At 36.9% G+C, this 23,369-nt stretch overlaps 5 protein-coding genes across 14 annotated transcripts; 2 read left to right on the forward strand and 3 right to left on the reverse strand.

Moving 5' to 3' along the window:
- Positions 1-276: 276 nt before the first annotated feature.
- Positions 277-7,720, reverse strand: DCTN1-p150 (dynactin subunit 1). 5 transcript variants are annotated; one of them, XM_033471768.2, is made up of 14 exons: positions 7,349-7,720; positions 7,095-7,252; positions 6,975-7,001; positions 6,755-6,814; positions 6,048-6,192; positions 5,523-5,585; positions 4,419-4,556; positions 4,204-4,341; positions 3,892-4,131; positions 3,565-3,816; positions 3,353-3,469; positions 1,243-3,288; positions 1,005-1,166; positions 277-944 (listed from the first exon to the last, which is right to left on the reverse strand). In XM_033471768.2, the coding sequence occupies exons 1-14, from the start codon at positions 7,514-7,516 to the stop codon at positions 729-731; spliced, it is 3,930 nt and encodes a 1,309-aa protein (XP_033327659.1). In that variant the 5' UTR covers positions 7,517-7,720; the 3' UTR covers positions 277-728. The 5 variants fall into 5 exon arrangements, with proteins under 5 accessions (XP_033327659.1, XP_033327660.1, XP_033327661.1 ...); XM_033471769.2 differs by lacking the exon at positions 6,755-6,814; XM_033471770.2 differs by lacking the exon at positions 5,523-5,585.
- A 1,518-nt stretch (positions 7,721-9,238) lies between these two features.
- On the reverse strand, positions 9,239-15,269 carry LOC117221098 (tubulin alpha chain). Of its 5 annotated transcripts, none has more exons than XM_076526521.1 (8): positions 15,127-15,269; positions 14,266-14,485; positions 13,865-14,166; positions 12,422-13,003; positions 11,770-12,109; positions 10,494-11,194; positions 9,742-10,127; positions 9,239-9,593 (listed from the first exon to the last, which is right to left on the reverse strand). In XM_076526521.1, the coding sequence occupies exons 2-5, from the start codon at positions 14,468-14,470 to the stop codon at positions 11,870-11,872; spliced, it is 1,329 nt and encodes a 442-aa protein (XP_076382636.1). In that variant the 5' UTR covers positions 14,471-14,485; positions 15,127-15,269; the 3' UTR covers positions 9,239-9,593; positions 9,742-10,127; positions 10,494-11,194; positions 11,770-11,869. The 5 variants fall into 5 exon arrangements, with proteins under 5 accessions (XP_076382636.1, XP_076382634.1, XP_076382635.1 ...); XM_076526519.1 differs by having other exon boundaries at positions 14,266-15,029; positions 15,127-15,257; XM_076526520.1 differs by lacking the exon at positions 15,127-15,269 and adding an exon at positions 14,857-15,087.
- NiPp1 (nuclear inhibitor of protein phosphatase 1) lies at positions 9,294-11,583 on the forward strand. Its single transcript, XM_033471763.2, has 6 exons — positions 9,294-9,433; positions 9,566-9,626; positions 9,712-9,865; positions 9,930-10,150; positions 10,237-10,440; positions 10,516-11,583. The coding sequence occupies exons 1-6, from the start codon at positions 9,405-9,407 to the stop codon at positions 10,876-10,878; spliced, it is 1,032 nt and encodes a 343-aa protein (XP_033327654.1). The 5' UTR covers positions 9,294-9,404; the 3' UTR covers positions 10,879-11,583.
- A 336-nt stretch (positions 15,270-15,605) lies between the features above and the next one.
- On the forward strand, positions 15,606-21,894 carry LOC117221096 (ATP-binding cassette sub-family C member 4). Of its 2 annotated transcripts, XM_033471757.2 has the most exons (18): positions 15,611-15,868; positions 15,937-16,047; positions 16,152-16,286; positions 16,367-16,571; positions 16,636-16,861; positions 16,931-17,087; positions 17,205-17,454; positions 17,524-17,715; positions 17,790-18,076; positions 18,150-18,333; positions 18,411-18,754; positions 18,840-19,047; positions 19,117-19,336; positions 19,424-19,654; positions 19,737-19,967; positions 20,031-20,332; positions 20,407-21,054; positions 21,138-21,894. In XM_033471757.2, the coding sequence occupies exons 1-18, from the start codon at positions 15,795-15,797 to the stop codon at positions 21,222-21,224; spliced, it is 4,092 nt and encodes a 1,363-aa protein (XP_033327648.2). In that variant the 5' UTR covers positions 15,611-15,794; the 3' UTR covers positions 21,225-21,894. The 2 variants fall into 2 exon arrangements, with proteins under 2 accessions (XP_076382631.1, XP_033327648.2); XM_076526516.1 differs by having other exon boundaries at positions 15,606-15,868; positions 19,737-20,332.
- Positions 19,672-22,956, reverse strand: Sld5 (DNA replication complex GINS protein SLD5). The gene has a single exon (XM_076526523.1). It carries the CDS (start codon positions 22,618-22,620, stop codon positions 21,967-21,969), a length of 654 nt encoding a protein of 217 aa, XP_076382638.1. The 5' UTR covers positions 22,621-22,956; the 3' UTR covers positions 19,672-21,966.
- Positions 22,957-23,369: the final 413 nt, after the last annotated feature.

The raw sequence follows: 23,369 nt of genomic DNA on the forward strand, positions 1-23,369 counted from the left end.
ATGAAAAATACGTCAACAGTTTATTGCTCCTTTTATCGCTGTAAATAAAAAATGAAACATTGTATTATATCCTCTATTTCATTAAGTATCAATTTTTAATGGCAATACGCAAATCATTACCATTTCCTAACATATGATGGTAATACAATTGTTTAGAGTAAATTATATATATATATATATATATAAAACAATTCCCAGAGATAGTTTCTATGCTATACGCTATATGCTATTCTCGACACGCGAGAAGGGAGTACATGTAAAAGATATTTATGTAAATGTTTTTAAGCCGTATATTTGACAAATTCGTAAAAGATATTATACAAAAGCCATAGAGACGACGAACGTTACTGTTCAAATTGTTAATAATAATAATGAAATTATTCGAATTTATAATACGATAAAACGTTGCAGTCTACCAGCCACGATGCGCCAGTCATCGTGCTGTAGCCAATCGGAAATAAATAAATTCGCAGGCTTCAAAGTTACGTCTTCGCTAGATTTAATTTGTTCCTTTCTTCGGATGTAAAAGACTCTCAATCGTTTGCTTCTCGTATATAAAATAGACCGAGTATACGCAAGTGTATAGGAATATGTTGGTCTACCGCAGTATGTGCAAGCGAGCATGAAACAAAGACGGCTATCAAATCAATATACTCTACAGCCGCATTCCACTTCGTAATCTCTGCAGTAGCACATTCTTCCACACCGAGGATATACAAATACGAAAATTAATAACATAACAGAGAATGAATTTTCCTAAGTTCCTGTGTTCCTACATTGACGGTGAAATATTGTTCGGGACCGTCGTGAGGAATCGATATCTCTGCAGCAAACAATTGATTTTCTTGCATAGCTGCAGCCATCTCACGATTTGGAAACACTGCAAAATTAGCTTCAGCCATTCCGCCCTTTGTTCTCTTCACAATTTCCTCCCAAACCTCGCCCTAGAAGCAATAAGTTGCATTATCGACAATTCTATCAGAGTAATAGCCAGTGTTACTTACGACTAATTGATCTACTCGTTGTTTCAGTTCTCTTATAACCATTTGACGATGCAGCAATTGATAAATTGGCATTGCCTTCTCTAACGTTGGTCCTTCGACATCCTGTGTTTTCTTGCGTCTTAAGTCAGGAACAGTTGGGAACGTCATAGCTTGTTTAATATCCTGTTAGTGAAACAATAAGAAAATTAATTATACGGGTAATATCAATAATCACAAAATAATAGATTTTGAAACTGACTTTGGTAAGATCGTTAGTTTTCTTCTTCAGCTCTTGTATTGTTGTGTTCGTAGCTCCTGGTTTGGGTACAGGCGTTATGGGATCTAAACGTTCTAATTTCTCACGCAAAGCGTCAGACATTAATTTCTTCTTCTGTCGATTCTCATTGTTCAATGCTTCTTTGAGGGCACCTATTTCTCGCATTAAGAATTTATTGTCCATCGATTGGATTCCTGATGTCGCTGTACCGGTTCCAGAGATATTATCCGCACCAGACGCAGACATTATTGATTTCTTTCCAATAGATTTCAATTTCTCTTTAAGCTGACCTCTTTCGGTTTCTAGGCTATCGATATCCGTCTGAAGATGATCCATTGTCTCCTCAAACTCTTTTTCCTTCCGTTTGAATTGATTCTGAGCTTCTTCCAGCTTCCTCTTCAGCTTCTCTACATTCAATTCGTGTTCATGCTGCTGCGTTGCGAGCTTCTTTTCTGCAACATCTTTTCTCAGAATCATTTCACACAGCTCATTTTGTTTCTCCCTTAAAGCTAATTTCGCTTCACGAATATCACTATCTCTGGCTTCCAATTTTCTACTGAGCACCTTGGTTTCTTCAGCCTCTTTCCTCGCTGTCTGTGCCCTTATGGTAATAGGCATTACAGGTTCATTGTCAGCACCTTGTGCTTGTCGCAGGTGTCCGCTTATAGCCAATTCGTTCTCACATTCGGCCATCTTTTGTGCTAGGTTGGCTGCCAATTGTTGAATCGCTATCAAACTCGCCTTAATAGTAGGTACAGGCCCTATATCCTCTGTATCATAAACTTTCTCGCAGGCAATGGCGGCCATCTCTTTTAGTTTTTCCGCACTTAGCCCTGCATCCAAATCCGTATTTGATATAATTGCCTGCACGGCATTCTTCAACAACGTTTGGAACGTTTTCACAATCTTCACCGCATGCTGATAACAACCAAACATCTGCTCGCTAGCATCTTTGTCTAAACCTAAGTTAAATTCAGCGGCATTAAGAGCAACAGCATGATCGGTTAGCACGCGTCTTCTAGCAGACTTTAGATGCTGTTGTATCACCTCACAAGTTGTCTCTGCATGTTGGCAAAGGAGACCTATATCACCGCCATCTCCTTGAATCAACGTTTTAACAGCTGCTGCACTCGTAATGATAGCATCGCAACAACTGTCCAACATTCTCGTACCATTGACCACCATGCGACCTTGGTTGATGGTCTCCCCAAATAAAACAGAGAACATGGTGCAGAAATATGCACAACACTTCTCAATCGCCTCCATCGGCAGATTTTCATCCAATTGATCCCTCTTAGCCAGTTCTATCAACGAGTCCAAAGATTTTTCTTGTGCGGCCATTTCCGGATAAGCTACTCCAGCCTTGAGCAACATGTCTGGAGGACAAACGCTCAAAGATGATTCGAAACAGCCGAGGGACGTTTGTAACGCGTACATATACGAGCAGAGATGCGATCTGAACGTATATTGTGCCACCGAATGACCCTTGACGACGGCCGTTCTGTCGATCTTGTCCAGCGATCTATATTTATCCCTGACTTGCGATATGATTATTTCTGTCTTGTGGATTATTCTCGGTATCAGCAGAAGAGTCTGGATAGCATCATGGTCTCCTCCGCGGGCCAGGAACGCTGGAGGCATAAACGATAACAGATAGGCAACGTGGTTACGAGCCTCTTCGGCTTCCAATCGTCGTAATTCAAGATCAACGGCCTTCGTTTGCGCGCGAGTCTCAGCGAATGTTTTTTGGAAGTCTAAGATCTCTGCCAATTGTTGCTCCGCTCCACCCATTCCAGGTTTCGAGGTCTCCGTCGATTGTACTCGTTGTTGCAACTGCATACATTGCTCCTGCAGTTGATGCGTCAGCTCACGGAATTTAGTAATTGTCAGCTCACGGTCGGCTAATGTTTCCATAGCTGCGTCGCGATGACGATAAGCGTCACGAGCTGATCCAAGTGCCATATCCAATTCCTCTCGCAGTTCCAATTCCAGTTCTTTTGACGATTCGGCAAGTTGATCGGACATGTCCTAAACAAAAGGTGTATAACAGTCTTTTTATTATAGATCTACCAAATATTGTCGCTCTAAATACCTGTAAAGCTTCCAAATCCGACACAGCTTCTTCTAATTCCGCGACCTTCTCCTCCAGTGCCATTTTTTTTTCACCAAGCACTTCAACCATTTCTTCAGCACCTAATGCCACGTCCACCTAAATTGTTATGTTGTCATTGTTACATTGATGATGCCAAAAAAATGATAATTATTTATCAAAGGATTTAAAGAACATATTTTATGGTCATTTACCTGTTCCTGCAAATCCGCTATCTGATGTTCCATTTCTTCCACTCGAACAGATAATTTCTCCTTTGTGCGTCCCAATTCCAGTATCTCAGATTTCTTTTGATCCAGGTCCTTTTGAAGTTTTTGGAATTCGTGTTTCTCATGAGCAGACAAATCGCGCATTCTAACAAGAGTTTCCCGCAATCTATTATTTTGCTGTTCCAATTGTTTTATCTCATAGCTCGTAGTTCCTGTGGTTGTACCACCTCCAGCAGACTGTAATCATTGTTAGACATCAATGAAATTGCTCTCTATGTGTAATGCAACGTTTATACATGTCAAATACTTTACTCTTTCAGACATTTCTGTTCGTAGTATTTCCAAGTCTAGCGTTTGTTCTTCGACCATCTCCTTGAGCTGCTCCAATTCAATTTGTAAAGTCTCAGCCTTCTCTTCGGCCATCTCTTTGTCTAATGTAGCCATTTCTACGGTCTCCGCGAGGTCTGCCATTTCTTCTTGGAATTGTTCTCGAGCTGCGTGCGCTTCTCTTGCTTCTTGGCGTGCTCGTTGAAGTTCTCTTTGAAGACCAGCCTTGGGTCATGTTTGAGAAATTAGTAAAGTATATGTATGAAAAGTTCTAATAAAATATCTAAATCTTCTTACTTGACTTTCCATAACTTTTGTTTTGAATTCCACAAGCTGATCAAGTTGAAGTTTTGTTTTCTCAAAGTCCTTCATTCGCTCCTTATCTTGCATTCTTTTCACCCTCAAAGTCTCAACTTTTTCAGTGAGATCACGAACCTTCAACAACACGTTATCCCTTTAATAAGACGCTATAATGAAAAAATGAGACGATATATTTACAGGATCCATCTTACTTGTGATTTCAGATTTTCATTCTCTTGTTGAAGCTGCAAATGTGTAAGTTTCTCTTCTACCACATTTGCAGCTGCTGCAGAGCCTGCCATTACCTGACCAGGTACGAACTGTGGTTTCAGAGTCTCCACAAAACCTGTCTAAATTTCAAAACAAACAACACATAAGTATCTGGCTAAACGTGAGCCGGGTGTTTTTTTAATTATCGCATCGAAAGAAACCTTATTGGCAGAAGAGCTTCTTCAAATCCTTCTGCATATAGCCGGTATATCCTAAAATATTTCATTTTCAACTGAAGGTTTTATGAATGATGCAACCAAAGACAAAATTTTGTATCTGCGTTAATGAAAAAAACACCCTGTACTTCCTGTACAAAAAGTATATTATGTTTTAGAAGAATGTTGTTTTTGTATGTACATTCAGTAGAATTAGTCTATTTCAAAGTGATTAATGAGATTAATTGTAATAAACGACACCAACAAGCTACACCGAATACTCTATTAGTTCTAATAAGTGTAGGAAATTCAGTCGATGAGTTGAATTGTGTTATATGATATTGGAATTTGCAGTATGCAGAATATCAACTAAGTAAACTATTGTATCCTATCCATTTATACGTATTAACTGCGTTTATACCAGGGATATCTAATTTTTGGTCAGTGATGAAAAAATAAAGAAAAGGTTCAAGTAGTAGTATACCTTTATACCACAATGCTGTTAAGTGCTTATTCTTACAGAAGTTGTTATTGCCACCTTGGTAGTACGACTGCAAGGGGAATTCAGTATCTAATTGTTAAAAAAAAAGGAAAGAAAGAAAGGAAGAACTGTGTATCTGAATACCCCTTTCTTTTGAAAAGTTTCAGGCTATCAAGCATCACATAACTGAATTAACAAAGCAGATGCTTAACGCAACAATGAATATGGTGGAGGATAAATTAATTAGATAATTCATTAAGAATATAGGTAAACCCATCAAAGTGCAATGATGCTGCTAGTTGTTATGAAGTCATGTGTTACAATGCTTATGATCAACAAACAACTAGTATGAGAGAGTTTAAGGTCAGATGAGAAAAATTTAGATATTACAATTAATGAGTATTAATTACATTATTGTGATCATCTTGGGCCTTTGGCTTTTTGCCGGGAGGCGAGCTCGTGCTAGGGGACTTCTGAAACACGTACGTGCATATTCCCATATGAATCATTCTGTGCCAAAGGATCTCTCTAACTTCTTCTCAAATTTTAATTTATTCTTTTCGTTATTTCGCTGAACAGTTCCAAGAATATCTCTGGCAATGAAACACATGCACTGGGAGGATTTGTTACATGATTACCATGTCACAGATTAAGATTCTTTAAAAACATATAGTAACAAAATTTTGTGAGTTACTTTTCAACAGCCTGAAGATTCGAAGATAACAATATATCAATGATTTCCTGTTAATCAACTGTAATCATTTTCCACATGTACATATATTCCTTTGTTTCATTAAGAACATTATACCATATATTCATGCCTTGTTGAATCCTCAAAAATAATTCACTGACTGTGTTCACATAAATAAATGGTACATCGACTTATTATATTCACAAGTGTGAAAATCATCATTTTTGAAACAGAAAGACAATACCTCAATAAATGATGCTCTTTTGGTGGAGGTCGGTGCTGGTATGAGTGATTCCCCACCATCTTTGCGCTCATGTTGTGATCCAGACAAACTTTCTGTACTTGGAGCACTTAAAAGTGTTCTACTGCCAGCCAGTGATAATCGTGAGCTGCAAAGATCATACTTTTTATAAATTATTTTATGAAGCAATTGTCAATTTCCATTGACAATCGTTAATGTGATACAACATAAGATTTTTTATTAGTGTCATTATAGTTACACCTTCTTGCATCTAAATTACATAAACTTTAAAAGCTAGAAGAATAATAGTAAATTATGATACAACTTAGACGTTACCACTAAATACATTGATTATACTTTTCTTGATACTTAATATTGCTTGTCTATGAACAAAAACATATTGGTATGTATGTGTGCGCTCGGGCGTGTGTGTAATTTATGTATCTGTATATATATATACCTTTAACTGTGTTTATGTAACACTGACCCATAAACAAAAAAATGTTTTGTTCAATGATGAGTACACATTTACATCTTTTTATGTTAATTATTTATAAATCTACAATAAGAAAGCTCGTGGCTGTGATATTGCACAAAACCATTAAAGTTCAGAGAAGCGATCACAATTGTTGCTGTTTGCATACACAAAAGCATTTAAACAAAATACCGAGACACTCATTTTTCAATGATCGATTTACATAAAATCTTACCCAGAGAGCTTGTCAGATTGCTGCCGGGTAACATGCGCAAGAGATGTTTTTCTCCGTACTCTTTTATGACCAGCGTATGAATTTTAACAGTTTATTAATTATACTTGTCTAATTAAACCTATTCCTTCTTTCAAATGATTATTGTGGATATATTAAGATTAAGCATTTAATTTTTATAGTCAAAAATGTTAAATAAACATTTATAAAAGTAGAAACTTACGCAGTGGGTTCATTCCTTCGAGGTGTACTAATGATAGCATGAAATTTATGACAAAAAAAATTAATCACAGTTCCAAAAGATATGCAAATTTTGTTCTTAACAAACAAACGCAAGGCATACCTATTTAACCGACTTCTGGCTCTTGCAACACTGGCCTCATCTGGAGTTGTGGCACTGCTGCCTGCTGAAGATGGGCTAACAGGTTCTGTCCTATTACCTGTTTCATCCAGTAAAACAAGCTGTGATTGCCGTACAAACATTCCATGATTTTCTGGGCACTAGTGTAATAAATAGAGGAAAATAAAAATTGCAAGATATATTTTAGCTCTATGTAGACTGTTAGCTAAAAGTAATACAGAAACCATGAAACATACTTTAAAGTATGGCTGACCCCTAATAGTACCGTTGTTTTTTCCTTTTGGTTCATCAAGTATAACTCCAATCCATTTTCCCGAAGCGAAACTTGGATAACCAATATAAGCTATTACTCCTTGACAGTCCTTGCCAGGGACTTCAACTCGTTGCCCGATTTTATACGACATTTTAACAGCAGCAGCGTATTAAGTGCGATTTTCTATAAGCACGCCCATTAGCTCGTCTATCCTAAGAAAACTTCCATGAAATTTTGTTTAAATGTTACACATCTCTTTCCTTTTACGAAAACGTTCCATACAATGCAACTAAAATTACTGACAGCGACAGCATACGCATACGCTACAATACCGACTTACTGAAAGTGCCGTCATCTATATTACATATGTATACTTATGTCAGTGGTACTCATAATTTCGTTTGAATTGTAGAATGGAATAACAATATTAATATTGTTTCTCTATTTCAGTTAAATAATTTCCGTTATTGTATATATTTCTAAGTCTCTTAGGGCATACAGATATAATTGCACAAGTTTATTTTCGATTATTTCTGAAAATGTCATATGTACAGTGTAATGTATTGTTTGAAAATGAACAAACGCTGTTTGGTGTATGTATGTATGTATGCATGTATGTACAATCGTGAACTTTTGACATAAAAATCTTTCGATCAATGTGCTTCTAGTAGAAACAATAATTGTTTATCACATTTACTTTTATTTTTATTCTAAGTTCATCAATAGTTTATATATAGAGAAGGGAGTGAAAACTTTTGTTATACAGTACTGCCTCCTCATCGCGAGCGATATTTACCTCTTCTTTCCGAGCGCTTTTATCCCCACCATTTCAATGCGCAATCCAGCTCGCGCAGTTTTTAAAAGTAAAAAAACAATAAAATTGCAAAATTATTCATTGCTTTCGAAACTCTTTCCCATTGAGTAGAATACTGCTTGCTAACCGTCTCAGTTGATAATTACTGGGATAGTTGAATTAACAAAATATTGTAGATTCTAAAATTAGAAAGTATTATCTAAAATGTAGCTTACGGGTTTTCGAAAATTTTAATAATTGTAGAAATGGTCGCCATTTTAAGACGTTCGCGAATACGCTGGACTGTGTGGTAGAGAATCATGAGGCGCGAAAAGTACAAGTCGAATATCACGGTGAGTGTTCAGAGGGAGCACCACATGCAAATGGATTCACGAATAGAGTGAGATCGCAAGCATGATAAAGTGAGGCAAGCTACATTGGCAGCACTGCTTACCTACGAAGAGTCAACCAATCAGAGAAAAGCAGTATCTGTACTTACCGTTATATTCCTGGACGCTTTACCTCCGCCATTGCTCAATACAGTATAGTGCTCAATAGTTTTTCCTCCACAACGTGTTACGATTCCAGAGACGTGAGCAGATCTCAAAGCTAAGGAAACTATTTTATCTTCATCCTGATTGGTTGGCGATTCGTTGCAGCTTTACGATTGGTTATAATTTAAATTTAGTAGGTATGTAAACGCTGAGTTTTAAAGATCCCAAAAATGCGATATTACAGAGGGAATACTGTATCAGGGCTGTAGTAAAGCATGCTCTTATATTTTTATTCTGTAATTCTAATAAATATGACCATATTCAATTCTATACGATACTTGAAACATGTTTAATTCGTTTATTCGAGAAAAATAGTTCTCATTTGAATTATTAATTTGATTCTCGATGGTTCAGATTTATGTGGTTTGTAATTAAGTAGAACGCTATTAATCTATACAAGTTCTGACGACTGTACATATATGCACACAGCATCAAAATAACATTTTACATTGCATTTTTCATGAAATAATTTCATTTTTAGATGCACACATGCACTCATCGGATGCGCCATCGAAACAGTAAACACTTATTAGCACATGGATCTTTAATAGTTGTACATTTACAAAAGATTGCTGCGAAACATTATCATCGTTTGGTTAAGATGACGTTTTGGCAACGCTGACATCGAATGAGCTTTGTTTCTACTTAACACTGTATATCTTCTTTATACAGTAAATTCTAACAAAGTGGTGATGGCTAATCATTACGAGGTGCCTAATTGGTACGTTTGCGAAATAAATTTTTATTGCCATTTTCCGACCAATGTCACAACACATTCATGACACTTATACTATGCATCCAAATAGTTTATGTATTTCCCAAATAGCATAATTCACATAGGTTATGTTTTTAGGGCAGGAAAGCCACCAGTTGGGTTACATCTAGATGTATTAAAAAATGACAAATTAATTCAGGTACAATACCCCTCAATTGTATTTGAAAATAAACAAAGCGTGTCCCTAAAGAAAATGCATTACAAGAACTGTTGTTTTGTTACAGAAACTAATGGTTGACGAAAAGAAATGTTACCTGTTTGGCCGTAATCAACAATTAAATGATTTTTGTATAGACCATGCCTCTTGTTCCCGTGTCCACGCAGCTCTTGTTTACCATAAACATCTGAACCGTGTGTTTCTTGTTGATTTGGGTAGCAGTAAGTGTTTCTATACTTCTTTCAAGCTTTCATTACCGATTACTAATATAAATTAACTTTTCAGCACATGGAACCTTCATTGGAAATCTGCGATTGGAGCCTCACAAACCTACACAGCTACCAATCGATAGTACATTTCACTTTGGAGCTTCAACTCGATATTATATAATCAGAGAAAGGCCTCAAACAGGTACAAGACCCATTATAGAAGAATTGGAGAAGTTATCAGAAGATATAGATGCAGGTGGTTTACTAGGTTTGCCTGAAACAGAGACAGAACTTGATGTACGTATTACATACAAAAAGACAAAATAGACGTAATAGTAACACATACAAAACAGACATAATAGTAACAGTGGTGTATCTTACAGAATTTAACAGAATTTAATACTGCACATAATAGACGTATATCAATGTTGGGTATAACGGACGATGAGATCCATAAACCGACGAGAAAACGAAAGAAAAAAGGGATTACTTTCAACGATGATGAAGAAGTAATTAATCCAGAAGACGTTGACCCGTCTGTCGGTAGATTTCGTAATCTTGTACAAACAACCGTTGTCCCCAGTAAAGTAAGAACTTGAAATCAATTCTGGTATAATCGAATTTCTAATTATATATTTACGTGTCATGTAATGCTATTTTAGAGAATGCGTATGGAAGGAGGATTAATTTCTTTATCGGAGGACCACAATCCATTGAAGCATCTGCAACCTACGTCGACTGCGCCCCAGCTCTATCAGGATTTGCCACCAGAACAATTCACACCCTCCTCGTTGTCACTTAATCCATTCTCTAGCGCACTGTCTTCGCTAACATCTCGGCTTGGTATAGCTCTGCCAAATCCAGCCCCTGAGGTAGAGATGACACCCACACAAATACAATCGGAAGCGCCGCATGTACCGGAAATGTCTGGGCCTACCGAAACGCGAACTTTGGAACCAAAAAAGAAAAAGTATGCCAAAGAAGCGTGGCCTGGGAAGAAGCCCATACCAACGCTTTTGGTATAACAGTCTCAGGAAATTATATTTTTCTTACATTTATCTATGATACAGGTTATATATATTAAGTTGTGTAAGAAATTTGTGTATAAATTTAACGTGGAAATTTCGATAAATATGTTTAGTTAACGTTGCATAATTATATATTCATACCTTGACGCTTTCAGCTAAATTGATTTTAAGTATAATAACTATCATTAGTTCTTTAGTAGTCATTTCATTGAATTCATTTTTTTTATCTGATTCACGTTCGACCATTTCAATCTGACCATTATCGTTTATGTATAATCTTCTTGCAACGATCAAAATTGTAAGTAAAAATTTCCTGTAAGATAAAGGAACACGAATAAACAAGGTTTTATCTTACTTTAGTGTTAAGAGCGTTTGCACAAGTTTTAAAAACATAATATTAAGAACTTTCTTTTGTGATACGATGCATATATGTTCGCTTCAAATAATTTAATTTAATTTTACCGAGTATGTAGAGCTTTTATAGTTTGAAAGAATTTCGTTTAAGACTTAGTTAAAACGTATGCATCGCAGCAACAATGTTATCGAGCTTACAATCAGTTGAGGTCGGTTTCAAGAATATAGTGGATAATAATTGTTATTCGTGTATTTAGTGCAATGACTTAATGAATTTAATATTGATTTATGTTTAAGAGATTCTTGTATTTGTCAATAAACGTCGACTGCGAAAATAATGTTACACAATGCGTGAGGTTTCATTTTTTTCCTTGGAAATGTTGACAGAATGTAATGAAAAACGCGTGATCGATGATACATATTTTTATTTCTACAATATACACGACTGCATTGAGAATGGATAATTTTATTAGAAAAATAAAGACATAAAACATGGTAAACGAGATATAAAAAGATGTTTCTGTCTCACGGTACAATTTATCGTCTCGTCCTCGACTTGAATTTCGCGCGGTCAGGTAGCCTGGTATTGCCGTCATGATACGATCCAAAGGACAGGTACGAATCTGTTTTGTATTCAATATTCTAAAGAGGCGTCTGGACTGCTCGATGATTCAAGGGCCACTTCCTCGTAATCACGCTCGAGAGCAGCAAGATCATCGCGGGCTTCCGCGAACTCGCCCTCTTCCATTCCTTCACCAACGTACCAGTGAACAAACGCTCGCTTATTATACATAAGGTCAAACTTGTAGTTCAACTTGGCCCATGCCTCTTCTATTGCTGTGGTATTCGACAGCATTGAAACTGCTCTTTGCACCTAAACGATCGTCAATGATGTATCCTTGGACTTTTAGGATTCTCAAAGAAATCCTTCACTTTAAAATCCGAGGTAAATTTTTATTCGCATCTTCTTTTATATTATAAAATAGCGCCTAAAGAAAATTTGACCTTGGACTTTAAGATAGAAGATTAGCATATCTCTACCGATAAGATAGCGTAGTTGCAGTTTTACACCCTCTACACTATAGAACCTGCGCACAGTTTAGACTTTTAAAGAACAAAGAACGGGACAAGTTTGTTCTTTGATTGTTGCACGACTGTAATGAAATGTTTACGGGATAATTGTTACCTTGGCGAGGTCTCCACCGGGAACGACAGTTGGCGGCCTGTAATTAATACCGACTTTGAAGCCGGTCGGGCACCAATCGACGAAACGGATGCAACTTTTACCCTTCATAGCAGCGATAGCAGCATTTACGTCCTTCGGGACGACGTCACCGCGATACAATAAGCAACAGGCCATGTATTTTCCTTCACGCGGATCGCACTTTACCATCTGGTTGGATGCCTCGAAGCATTCGGAAGTGATCTCGGCGACGGACATCCCCTCGTGAAAGGCTTTATCGGCGGACACTACTGGGGCGTAGGTGGCCAGCGGGAAGTGGATTCTAGGATATGGTACCAAATTCGTTTGGAATTCTGTCAAGTCCACGTTTAGGGCACCATCGAATCTCAAGGACGCGGTTATCGATGACACCACTTGACTGATAAGGCGGTTGAGATTCGCGTAAGAAGGCCGCTCGATACCGAGTTTTCGTCGACAGATATCATAAATTGCTTCGTTGTCGACCATGAATGCACAGTCCGAATGCTCGATCGTGGTATGCGTCGTCAAAATTGCATTGTACGGTTCTACGACCGCCGTTGATACCTATATGTTTGTTAGTATTTAGTCAAGACACATTTTACCATCCATCTTATGATGACCTGCCCGGTCTAGACTCTACGTATAGTGATAGAGTCTACATTCTCGAAAAATCTAACCCAGATAGGATCATTAACCTTTTAGGTACGGCTGAATTCTACGCGAGGCTATTTCTCTGGACGGCAGAGTCTGATATGTACTGTACAAAGTCTGATACTGTATATTCTGTCTGTATATACAGGGTGTCCCAAAAATGTCTCGCAATCCGAAAGTGGCGGGTTCCTCAGGCCATTTGAAGCAACTTTTTCCTCTACAAAAATTTTCCCCGAGTCACCGTTAACGAGTTATTAACGAAAAACAGTGACCAATGAGAGGCGAGCTCGGCTGGCGTGAGGAGATCGAGCCAATGAGCGGAACTGGGCTTCGTGCGCTGGTTGGCTGGGCCGCCTTGCGTCAGCCGTACTCGATTCTTATTGGTCACTGTTTTTCGTTAATAACTCGTTAACGGTGCCTCGGAGAACATTTTTGTAAAGGAAGAAGTTGCTTCAAATGATCCGAGGAACCCGCCATCTCCGAATTGCGAGACATTTCTGGGACACCCTGTAGACTGTTGTAAATCGATGTGAAGACAAAAGAAGTGTGAAACAATGCATATGAAGACGATTATTTGGTTCAAACGATGAGCGAGTGAGCTACTAGAGCAAGCCACTATAGTGGGGTGTCGTTCTGAAAGATGACATCCGCAGAAGCCACTATAGTGGCGCGTCGTGCCTAAAAGGTTATTGCTAAGTAAGAGGTAACTGTAACGTCAGAGTAAGGGTATAGATCTACGGTATTTTGCTCCCTCTATGCGTCTATGTTGCGTACTTGAGGCGCAGGGTAAACTGCAAACTCTAGTTTGCTCTTTTTCCCGTAGTCTTCGGACAATTTTTGCATCAGCAGAGAAGTGAACCCTGAGCCGGTACCACCTCCGAACGAGTGAAACACGAAAAACCCTTGCAGACCGGTACACTGATCGGTTAATCTTCGTACTCTGTCCATTACGGAGTCTATCACTTCCCTGCCGATCGAATAGTGACCGCGAGCGTAATTGTTCGCGGCATCTTCTTTGCCGGTGATCAATTGTTCAGGATGATACAGCTGCTTGTACAGTCCCATCCGTACTTCGTCTAAAGAGAGTTTCGGTTAGCGATGTTTTAAAATAAAATTAAACTACGATTAAACTTACAATGAAAGTAATCAAAAACAGGGTTTTTAATTAAACTTACCGACAACCGTAGGCTCCAGATCGACCATTACAGCCCGCGGTACCATTTTACCGGAGCTGGTTTCGTTGAAAAACGTGTTGAAGCAATCATTAGTGCCAGTCACTTTATCTGATGGCATCGTTCCGTCCGGTTGAATCCCATGTTCCAGACAATACAGTTCCCAACATGCGTTGCCCATTTGGACACCAGCTTGACCCACGTGCATCGAAATACATTCACGCTGCGACGTTACACAACTTACAGTTACTGTGCTGTCTCGGATTTTATGCATCAAATTGACATCTCGTTTTAAAATCTAATCATATAGCTTCCTTCCACGCGCCACAACGAGACTTTGTAAAAAACATTCTGCACCTAATTACTTATCAACTATGTATCGAGAATAAAAACAAGAATTCTTTGCATCGTTCAAGGAAACGCTTTACGGAAAATAGCAATTCGTAACATCGTTTGAGTGCAATTAAGACAAAGATGATGATGATGATGATGATGATAATGATGATAATGATGATGATGATGAATAAATGAATTGCAATTACTAAGCGTTCCACAACAACATTTGTTGGATTTTAGATGGGAAATATATCTTACCATTTTGAAAATTTTGGAAATTGCGTTTCGTGAAAAATATATTATAATACTTTGAATTTGCTTGGTTCGTTGGACCAAAAAGGAATTAATATTTCATTGAATTACGAAAAATTTTGGACGGCTTTCTTTCGCTACCCACAGAAAAATGAACTGTCACGGTTTATAACAGTTGCCTGGACGACATAAATACATAGTGCTGTAGAATGAAGTTAAACGAAAGAAAAATTGAATACATACATACATATATAGCTGCATAATTGTATGTCTCACCTTTACAGTTTCTTTATGATGAAATAGCTTGCAATTGTAAGTTATCGATTTATAGCATAAGCGATAACCATGGTTTGTTATCTTTTATTGCTTCAGATGTGGTAAGAGCAGTCGCAATACATTACGCTGCATATTACATGAATATTGTAACAATATTAGTAAAGACGAAATCTTTTAAAATTCATTTTTTTTTTTTTAATTATAAGAATGAATGATAACTGTTATCGACCTCATTGCGCGTAAGTGTAAAGTGTTTCCGTATTGGGCAGACAAAGCTGAATCGCTATTCTTAGCTTGTCGTAGGACAGCGACCTTGACATTTTCGGCACATCCCATTTCATTGAGAACATCGTGACGTATTTAGGAGTTGAGAACATTATATAATTATGTTTCAACTCGATCATGCGCGTGATTGTACACGTGTTGTCGGTATTGCTTTTGATAAGTTCTTCGTTGCTTGATAAAATCTTTGCAGCTTGTTCTCAGCCGAGTATGTTCGAATGATTACTCGTGTCGTGACTCTTCGATGATGACTCGAAGGATACCGAGTTGTTAACGCGATCCCGAGACGTCTTCAGTTAGAATAGCCGACTGCATATTACGAATTTCCTCCGAACGGTATTGTTCTCTAGAACGGATAGGTTTTAGCATGTTTAATAACATCAATAATGGACGCGAGTAAAAAATACGAAAATCCCAATCCGAAGTTATTGGCGAATCCTTTCAGTAGATTAATATTCTGGTGAGTGAAGAATATCGTCAAGCGTCGTGATTGATTTAACTGTGTCTTATCTATGTGTTTGATTTAAGGTGGTTGAAACCGTTGTTTCTGTATGGAAAGAATCATGATCTTGAACTCAAAGATATATATAATGTGCTACCAGAGGATGTCAGTCAACGTTTGGGTGATAAACTCGAGAGGTAAGTAAATATCAAACAATGCTGTAGACACAAGTCTAAGATCAGACAAATTAAGCAAACAGAGATCTCATTGTAAATTTATTTTTTATTATCTGTTTCTATAGGAATTGGCTGAAGGAAGTTAAAACAGCAGAGGAATCGGGAATAAAGCCTAAATTTTTCAATGCTTTAAAGAAAACATTTGCATGGTCATTTTCTTACTTCGGAGGATGGCAATTCTTCCTGGCTGTTGTCATAAAGTAAACGTTTCTTCTCACAGCATTATTATGTTGAAACAATAGAATTTTTGCTAATATGTAATATTATTATGATCTTGCAGAGTTTTACAACCGTATGTGCTAGGTCTACTTATTTGGCATTTTGATCCCAGATCAATATCCACTGTCACAGAAGCATATATTTATGCTTTAACTGTTGTAGTTTTAACTTTACTTAGTGCTGTAATTGTGCATCATTCGAACTTAGGTTTATTAGAAGTTGGTATGAGAATGAGAATAGCATGTTCCTCGCTGATGTACAGAAAGGTATCAAATTATATGTCTATATTTAATATCTACCAATATTTCATACTGTGTCTCTATTTTGTAGATCCTGCGCTTATCGAAGTCTTCTACTAACATTACAACCCCAGGACAGATTGTGAACTTAATGTCAAACGATGTAGCCAGGTTCGAGCAATTGTTTATAGCGTTGCATTACATTTGGATTTTACCAATCCAGGGTGCTCTAATTACCTTTATGATCTGGGAAAGCGTAGGAATTGCTTCTTTAGCTGGTGTCTTTCTCATAAGTGTTCAAACTATACCATTGCAAGGTGTATATTATTTCCTCCTAATTTTCAAGACACTGGTAACACTATTAAAGTAATTTTCTTTTTCTGTAGGATATATGGGAAAATGGTTTTCAAAGCTACGATTGAAAATCGCAGTTAAAACGGACGAAAGAGTGTGTTTAATGTCAGAGATTATCAACGGAATCCAAGTAATTAAAATGTACACTTGGGAAAAACCATTTGAAAAACTTGTTAGTGTTGTTAGAAGGTTTGTTTGTCTTTTTTTTTTATTTTTTTCTGTAGAAATTACCTATAGAAAGTACCTATTGTTGCATGTATGTAGTTATGTATCTATGTATGTATACTCGTGTAATGATTTTTTTAGTCGCGAGGTGGACGTACTTACTATTTCGTCGTACTTAAGAGGCTTCACTTTAGCTACCTTTGTGTTCACCGAACGCACAACATTGTACTTTACAATTGTGGCATATGTACTTCTTGGCAACAGTATATCTGCCGATAAAGTATTTTCCATGGCTCAGTACTTTAATATATTGCAACTGACTATGGCCATATTGTACCCAATGGCTGTTTCATCCGCGGCAGAAGCTTCTGTATCCATTAAAAGAATAGAGGTAGACTAATTATTAACTAAAGGAAATCACCGACTGATGAATTTTGAGCTCTGTACGTTTTATTTTCAGAATTTCTTGTTGTTAAAAGAGAACAATACTGTAGTTAATGCTAAACCAGCTCCTGGGGATGGCAGTATCACAATGAAATGTATTACGGCATCTTGGACAGAGAATGCGATTACAAGTACATTACATGATATCAGTATTCAAATAAAGCCTGGAAAACTGTATGCTGTTGTCGGTTCTGTTGGTGCAGGAAAGGTATTGTCCACACGAGTGATTTAAATATTTATCAAAGTAATACCATTCTTATTTTCTCTGTATGCTTTGCTCAGAGTTCGTTCCTGCAACTAATTTTAAGAGAATTGCAACAGTCACGCGGTGATATTCGAGTGAATGGTGATATATCATACGCTAGTCAGGAGGCATGGTTGTTCTCGGGCACAGTGCGCAACAACATACTTTTTGGGCGGTCTTATGATAAAAAGAAGTATAATGAAGTCGTTAAAGTATGTGCCCTTACTAAAGATTTCCAACAGTTTAGTCATAGCGACAAAACGTTAGTCGGAGATAGAGGCGCATCTCTCAGTGGAGGACAACGTGCAAGAATCAATTTGGCTAGGTACAGTACAGAGAGAATTACTTTTACAATGATAGAAGTGGTTTAAAATTTACACGGATACTTGTTGTAACAGGGCTGTGTACAGAGATGCCGATATTTATCTGCTCGATGACCCGTTGTCGGCAGTGGATACACATGTTGGAAAACACTTGTTCAACGAATGCATCAACAACTATCTTCACAATAAAACCAGAATACTCGTGACGCATCAAGTACAATTTTTAAAAAATTGTGATCATATTATTGTATTGAATAACGTAAGTATCAGCGATCGAACAATCGACTTAGATTCTGTTAAGTTGATAGAAGAATGATTATGATTTTTTTATCTCAGGGTAAAATCGAATTCGAAGGCACGTTTACAGAGTTACAAGCGAAAAATTTAGATTTCTTAAGTATGCTTTCATCGGAAGAGCAGGAGGTGAATACAGAGAATGTGAAAATCGATGAAAATCATACTCCCGATATATCTGTCAATCCTCTCGACAACAGTAAAGACGACGATGAATCAGAACCTCAAGAAACCGAAGAATTGATGGGCAAAGGAGGCATTTCGAAATTACTTTACTGGAAATACTTCCGAGCCGGAGGATCGATTCTAATGATTCTAGGTTTCATGCTCTCTTTAATTCTAGGTCAACTAGGAAGTAGTGGTAGCGATTATTTTGTTGCTTACTGGTTAGCGTTTGGACACATAATTTTTTCTATCATATTACGAAGTTTTTAGACAAAATTATTTATTTAATTTATTGTGCTTTTCCAGGTCAAAACAAGAAGAAATGCGTGTGAAAAATAACATTAATCACACGTTTCAATTATTTCCACAACCTGCTATTACCACTTCTGCTTCAGTTCTAACAAATTCAAGTGAAGCGATTGATGAGATGATTGCCTTGGGCATAGATAGCTTTAATGAGACGATTCCGGAATTCCTAACGACCTCGGACAACAGCAGTTTAGATAACAATAATGTTGGTAATATTAGTCGCCTTGTTTTACGACTTGAAAAACAACAATTACCGTCATTGTCCTTATCTTAGACGTGGATCATTAACACTGGACCGCGTGTAGCAGATTTCCTTGATCGCGAGACCGCCCTGTGGATTTATGCGATTCTCATTTTAGCGAGCATAGTCATGACCACTGTCAGAAATGTTATATTTTACAAGATATGCATGAACTCCAGTAAAAATCTCCATAATCTCATGTTTTCATCACTGTTGAAAGCTCCAATGCTATTCTTTGATACTCATCCATCCGGTAAGTATCAAACAATATTGTACATTGTCAATTTCTAATTAATTCGTAAATACTAAATCAACAAAATATTGTAATATTGAATTTCAGGTCGTATCCTAAACCGTTTCTCAAAGGATGTTGGAGCAGTTGATGAGATGTTACCAAGAACAATGATAGAGTCCATCCAGATATTCGCAGTGATGGTTGGAATTTTGGCCCAAGTACTTATTATTAATTGGTGGACAGTTTTCCCAATGCTTATCGTGGGCTTCTTGTTCTGGCAAATACGAAATATTTACCTCAAAACGGCACAGGACGTAAAACGTTTTGAAGGAATAAGTAAGAACATGATACTCTTAAAATGCTAAATGTGTACTTATTATTTTCTTTTGTCAAACAACATAATAATGAATATTTTCAGCGAAAAGTCCTGTCTTCTCCCATGTCAGCTCTTCATTGTTTGGATTAACTACAATTCGATCATCTTCCGCCCAAGATATGGTTCGCAAAGAATTCGATGGCCACCAAGATCTCCACACCAGCGCTTATTACTTGACTATTGTAACTAGTACTGCCTTTGGATTTGCATTGGACATGGTCTCCATTTGCTTTATTGCCTTTGTCACATACAGCTTTATCATATTGGACGATGGTAATTTATTGCTTTGTAATTTCTCCCTGTTACTAGTAATTGAGTTTGCGTTTATCTTATCAGGAAACACGTTCGCGGGGAACGTCGGGTTGGCTATATCACAAGTTTTAATTTTATGCGGCATGGTACAACATGGAATGCGACAAACTGCGGAAACGATAGCGCAAATGACCAGCGTGGAGCGAATTTTGCAATTCACACAGCTTGATAAGGAGGGGCAGTTCGATAGCGAGCCTAACAAGAAGCCGCCCGCACAGTGGCCTTTTAAAGGACAGATTCAGTTCGAAAATCTCTATCTACGCTACAGCGAGTCGTCGCCTTCCGTTCTCAAGAACTTAAACGTCCTTATCAGACCTGGAGAAAAAGTAATTTTTCATAACTTGAAACTGCGGGGAAATAATGAAATGGATAACCTAAATTGATTTAATGTTTCTTTTAGGTAGGAATAGTTGGTCGCACCGGGGCCGGAAAAACTTCTTTGATCTCAGCTTTGTTCAGACTGACTAAACTAGAAGGTAGAATATGCATAGACGACTGGGACACGAATCAAATTGGTCTTCACGACTTGAGAAAGAAGATCTCTATTATTCCGCAGGAACCGATTTTGTTCTCGGCAACTCTCCGAGATAATCTGGACCCGTTCCACAATTATGATGATGCTACTCTTTGGGCTGCTCTGGAAGATGTGGAATTAAAATCGAGTATCGTGTCCCTCGATTACTTTGTGGAGCAAGGAGGAAGTAATTTCAGTGTCGGTCAGAGACAATTACTCTGTTTAGCGAGGGCTATTATACGGAACAATAGGATTCTTCTTCTCGATGAAGCTACAGCCAATGTGGATCCTTCAACAGATTCTTTGATTCAAACCACTATCAGGCAGAAGTTCAAACACTGCACAGTGTTAACTATAGCGCACAGATTGAATACCATAATGGATAGCGATAAAGTACTAGTTATGGATCACGGAGAAGCGGTTGAGTTCGAACATCCACACGTTCTACTTCAAGATGCAGAAGGGCATTTCACCAGCATGTTGAAAGAAACTGGGAAACTTATGTTCGATCAACTAAGTAAAGTAGCAGAAAAGGTAACCATTTAGTTAATTCGTTTATAAATTAATTTGTTTCTTAGGTGCTGTAATTAAAAAAAAAACTCTTATTGCATTTTCAGGCATACAAAGGCGGTTCTGAGTACATAGAGCAGAAGGAGGTACATTCAAAATCTCTCAATGGCAACACCACGGCCAAAGATGCTTGAGAGAACGTCCGCTAGATATAAGAAAGTACTTAGCATCTTGTAATAATTACTTTCATAGTTCATTTTCGTTGCTGTAGCTTATAGTCCTTGCTGAGATGGCTACACTACTTCAGCGTATTGCATGCAAACTTAATGGCAGAAGAAACTTACGATGATAGATAAAATTATCTTTTATATTATTTTGATAACTTCGTATATTGTTCCTATACAAGAAATAACGCGGGTTTTTCCATATTGTAATGTTTTAAGAAAGTATACAAGTAAAAAAATATTTTTGAGATATACAGATACTTTTCCAAGTATCTAACAACTATGTACCAAAAACTACTTAGAATTTATTTTGTTAAAGTTGTATAAGTAAAACTATAAAAATAGTTTGTCATTTTAGAATGCTGAAGAAAGTATTCATGAACAATTTACCTCAGACACAGAATTTTTATACACTTATACCAAGTATATTTTTCACGTTTTGCATTAAAATGCATAGTTTATATGTATACTTTGCTTTTAAAAAATGTCTACAAAGATATTTTTGTGAACAACATTATACAATGTTACGAAGAAATTGTTTAGTATTATCTATGCTGCCCTATAATTCTCTCAACTTTTTTTAAATAAATTATATATACAGATATGTAATGTTTCTAATAAAATAGCTTTTTTTATGCAACATTGTTCTCAAAACTTTATTAAATAATGTCTATAAAAATTTAGATATATTCTATATTGTGCATCCTAAATGTTAAATTAATTGAACAGCACCGCTTTTAACTAAATTTGCAACAGCACTGTATTGTATAATGTGCTGTGAGCCTTGCTCAAAATCTATTTCTTCATCTAAAGACCCGGGCAACACAATTCCATCGATTCTCTGATTGGCCCTTAGAAATACATACGTCTGCATATTGGGCTTTATACTCAGTCTATTAACTTCAAATGTCTGAAAGTTTCCGGGCATGTGTTGCAGAGCAATTGTTCTAAATAGAGTTTCCATACTAGCGAGAAATTCTTTAGCAAATTGCAGTTCTGCAGGTGTCAGATAACATTCTTCTGGAGATCTGTTGGCCTCCTGAGAAAGTATGTGAATGGTATACTTTTCGATTTTCTCTAATCGAGCTCGAAGATAGCTAGATATCACAAACTTGATCCTATCCAATTCCATTCTATGAACCATTATCCTTAAATCTCCCTTGGTTAACCTCTTCATGTTGTCTTCCATATGAGTTATCTGTTGCAACATACAGTCGACCAAGTCGGCTTGATGGGGGAGTATTTCTGGAGCAAATTTTTCATTCAACCAAGCTTGTTCGATCGCTAACAAAGCACTCTGAGCAGTTAATTCTTCTTCCTCCTGCTCTTCTTCTATGGCTTCTAATCGTGCATCTGAATCGTTCATATTGCACGTTTACTTTAAACTAGTTAGATACTAATTTCTTTATAGAGTATTTAATATTTTCTGCAGTCACTATATGTGTATTAACATATATGTAAACTGTGGTAAGTCATTTAACTGGTAAAAAACGAGTTGCAATGGGGAAGAAATGTTCGTTAGAGACTTATCAAAAACTTGGAACCAAATGGAGCCAAACATCCAAACATTTAACACTACAATCCATCACATATGTTTATAGTCTGTAAAGTTTGTGAGTTTGTCTACCTCATCTATGCTCTAACCTCTAACCTTTTGTGGTCAAGAGTACTGGTGGCTCCGTTCGTAGCAAATCACTCAAACTAATAGCCAATTACCAACCTGTAAAAGCAAAAACTCGGGTACTGGTGATGCCGCTCGTGACAAAACGCTCAAACTTGTAGCCAATTACCGACCTGTAAAAGCGAAACCACGGGTCGCGTATGCATAAAATAGTATGTACGTATACATAAAATATGTACAAACGAGTACCTCGAGATAATACAATTACTTTCATTCAAGTCATTATTCGAATATAATACTTAATAATATATTATTATTATATTATATATTTATATATATTTATATATAATAATATATAATAATATATTATATATTTATATATAATAATATATAATAATATATTATATATTTATATATATTTATATATAATAATATATAATAATATATTATATATTTATATATATTTATATATAATAATATATAATTATTATATA

The sequence above is a fragment of the Megalopta genalis genome, chromosome 15 (assembly GCF_051020955.1).
Source record: "Megalopta genalis isolate 19385.01 chromosome 15, iyMegGena1_principal, whole genome shotgun sequence".
NCBI lineage: Eukaryota > Metazoa > Arthropoda > Insecta > Hymenoptera > Halictidae > Megalopta > Megalopta genalis.